The following is a 3,685-nucleotide window of genomic DNA, read 5'->3' on the forward strand; positions in this document are numbered from 1 at the left end:
CCTATGGGTAATCTATCTAAGGAGAAGCATCTTCCTTGCTCAGTCGTCTCGTGCTGATTGATGATTATGGGGGATCACGGGCATAGATATCACGACTACTCGAACGAAGACAAAAGGATAAGTGATCTTCGTAATTAGAGTTTATTCAAGTTCAATTGAAAGGTGAATTGAAATTGAAATGCCAAAAATTGCTATTTTGGAGCGATGGTTATGGCAGTGGTGCCCTTCAGCCCGAGTGTGGTGGTGTAGAGTCGGATGCGAGAGTGTCCCAGCAGTGCTTGTACCAGGCCGAGGTCGCCTCCTGGCCAGTCAGACCAAAGCCGGCGGCAATGCACTTGAACCAGTCGCAGAGGCTGCTGACAAAGCCGATCCAGAAGCTCCCACGGTCGGGGCTGGGGGCCAGCGGATAGAGACGATCCACTGTAACGACCGGATCGGCTGTGTACAACGAGTCCGCCGGATACACCGATTCGCTATTGCTTTGCGTTTCAGTCCAGCAGCTCCAGTCATTCGTGCGAGTGCTGGACACATATTTGTGACTGCTCCCGGACTGCTCCTGGTCCCGGACGGAAGCCACGTCCACACCATTGATGCTGTCGTCCGAGCTGTTGGGCACGTGGCATTCGATGGCACCCTGCTTGCAGAGAGTACCATTCGAATCGACGGCCGTTATCGACTTCGATTGACGCCTCAGACCATCTTGGGCCTGCCTTGAGGTGCTGGGCTCGTCGTCAGGATTCACCGAACCCGTAACGCTCGACTGGTGGCTGGTTCTGGCAGCCTTGAGGATTCCGCGCAGCTGTTGCTTTGTATTAGTATCTGTCGAAAGAAAGGGTATACAATGTTTCGAATCCTTGAGTATCACCCCCCCCCGGGCATCGTCATCAAATCAAATAGGGGTATACCAGATATGTTCCGAAAATGGATGTGTATAAGGCCCAGAAGGAGGCGTTTTCGATCCCATAAAGTAGATATATTCTTGATCAGCATCAATAGCCGAGTCGATAGAGCCCTGTCTGTCGGGTCCAGATCTCAGAGACTATAAGATCTACTGAAACAGCCCAAAAAGCAGCCACCCTGCACAGCAATACATTGAAAAATGTGTTTTACTCCTACATCTCGTTCTCTTTTCATGCATTGTCAGATTGAAAATTTCTTGATTGAGTAATTTTTTTATTATATTTTTTTGTGACTCGTGAAATCAAAATGTGCGGCAGAAGCCCAGAATATAATGCATATTTCGCCGCAGGATCTGCGATATTCGTTTCCTTTTTGAACATAATTCTGGAAAGCATAAAACGTAAGCAAATAATCTTTATATGTGAATGATGCAGAGTGCAATTCCCCGTACAATTCCCTAGGATCTGAACAGTGGTTTCTTGTGGTTCACATTGTGATCTGGTCTGGGTTAATCCTAGTCGCCATTGTTCTGATCTTCGGAATCTATTATGCAAGTATATGCCTCCACTCCCCCCCCGCCCCCCCTATTATTTCTATTTCGTAAACAGGAAAATAAGTTTCTTGTGATGGTATGGATCGTGTTAATGCTCGTGTTCGGAGTCGCTTTGCTCGCTTTACGCATCCTAGATCTAACGAAACTCTCTGAAAATAATGAAATTATTAGGACCTCAATTAGAATTTTATTCCACTGCGGTAAGCCAGCCGTCAATTTCATTTCCAGGCCCCGACGGAATACCTCTTTCTCTTACAGCGCTTTTTTCAGTTTGGCTTTGGATATCAATTGTATACTATCTGACGCTCTGACGATACCGATTATGATTAGGAATGAAATTTTTGTATTTAATAAAGTATGAAGTGCTCTTTCGTCTGATTTTTTTTTGCACTGTAATTCAGATTTGAAATTTTAAAAATAAATTCCAGTGATATTATTTGATAATAAAAAATACAAAATACAATTCTAATTAAAAAAAATTATAATTCATTAAATATTTCTAAAGTCCCAAATATATTTGGTTTGAAGCGTAAATAAAAAGTTTAATTATTATTATTTTTTTTTTCATGTGGAAGTTTTGTATTTTATTGCAAACAAGTTTACTGCTACCGTGGCCAGTATTAAACATAATTTTTTGTTTTTGTTTTTAACCGTGTGCCAAAAATTCTTCATCTCCCAAGCTTTACTCAATAAAAAGTGCCAATTTTATTGAAATATAATTGAGCCGTCCATTGGATTGGCCTCCGAGGTGGAGCAGTGGCAGTGGCAGTGGCAGTCTCTGGTGTGTCGTTAAACCTCCAGTAGTCAATGCTTATAATTAGCTGCTGTAACTGTAACTGCTGATTGCCAATGCCACGCCCACACATGGAGCAGCAGCAGACCACCAGCTGGAGATCGCTCTCTCTGTCTCTCTTTTGGGGGCTACATTTTCGGACCCTGGGCCAGGGGTCCTGTGTTAAGTTTAATTTAATTGCCTGGCCCCACAGACCCAAGAGACCCCCAATCCAACAACAGGACACACACAAAAACACACACACACATACAGACATTTATCATTATTCACACAGATACAGATACATTATTATTGCTGTTGCCCTCGCACATTTGTCGGTGTATTCCATGTGTGTGTCTGTGTGTGTGTCATACACGTTAATAATTGTAAATACAGATACATTGGAGGGAGGCTGGCAGCTTGAGGGGTGGAAATGGGTGCTTTTTCCTGGCATTTGTTGCGGCTTAAACGTAACCACACATTTGGGGAAATTATTGTTAATAAGCAGCTGCGTTTTTGCCACCAAGCAATCCCCCCAATCCCCCCAATCCCTGAAACTGATGCCCCAATCCCCACAATTCGGATCGCTTGCCGCTTACCCAATGCCCCCAATGCTGCCCCCGATTCAGAGATAAATCTCGTAATATTTTAAATTATTGAAGAGGTACAGGGCAAGCACAGCCCAGAAAATATCAAAGGAAATTATCAACAAATCAGTTTCGCAATTATAGAAAAATATACAACAATTAATACATTATTTTTTGACATTTTTGTGTAAAGTGCGGAAAAAACTAGGAATATTTTGGAGAGGCCCAGAGACGGAGACCCACACGAGACGCTCCTAATCAAATTTTAAAATGTTATCCTAAGTATTTCCATCTATTTGGAATTATTTGGAACCAGTTTCTTAAGAAAAATCCTAATTTGAATTTTATATATTAAATATCTAAATTTGTGTTTAAAATATTTACATAATCTTTACATAATTATTTAGTAGGAAGCTCTTTCTCTAGGTCTCTCTTTCTACCTTAATTTTTGTCTTTCAGTGCTCTCCAGTGTTGGCAAATTTTAAAACTTTTATTACAAAAATATCTTTAAATATAGACAACTATTTTACGAGAAAATATTAATCTATTAATAAAAAAAGAAATCTGTAAAAATAGACAACATATTTTTCAAACAAGAAATTTTTTATTTAATAAATGAAACAAAAATAGCTGTTGTTTCTGTGGAAAATATGCAATAAATAATAGAATTTTAAATAAAAAAAAAACACTTTATTTATTACATTTTTATTATATTTTGTCTATTCTTTATGCTTTGAAAGCTCAGAACTCCGTTCAGCAACCAACGTATAGCAAAATTTTTTCTTATATTCTTGAGGCATTTTTTAATTAAGTGATTTATGCACATATATATGTATATTTATATTATTTATGTATATTTATAAGCAAAAGATC

The 3,685-nt window shown here is 39.6% G+C and overlaps 1 protein-coding gene across 1 annotated transcript; it reads left to right on the plus strand.

Moving 5' to 3' along the window:
- Positions 1-1,189: 1,189 nt before the first annotated feature.
- On the plus strand, positions 1,190-1,815 carry LOC113567272. Its single transcript, XM_026994563.1, has 4 exons — positions 1,190-1,300; positions 1,362-1,450; positions 1,509-1,653; positions 1,712-1,815. Exons 1-4 carry the CDS (start codon positions 1,207-1,209, stop codon positions 1,762-1,764), a joined length of 381 nt encoding a protein of 126 aa, XP_026850364.1. The 5' UTR covers positions 1,190-1,206; the 3' UTR covers positions 1,765-1,815.
- The last annotated feature ends 1,870 nt before the right edge of the window (positions 1,816-3,685 follow it).

This window comes from Drosophila persimilis, unplaced genomic scaffold (genome assembly GCF_003286085.1).
Source record: "Drosophila persimilis strain 14011-0111.01,24,50 unplaced genomic scaffold, DperRS2 tig00003933-arrow-pilon, whole genome shotgun sequence".
Taxonomy (NCBI): Eukaryota; Metazoa; Arthropoda; class Insecta; order Diptera; family Drosophilidae; genus Drosophila; species Drosophila persimilis.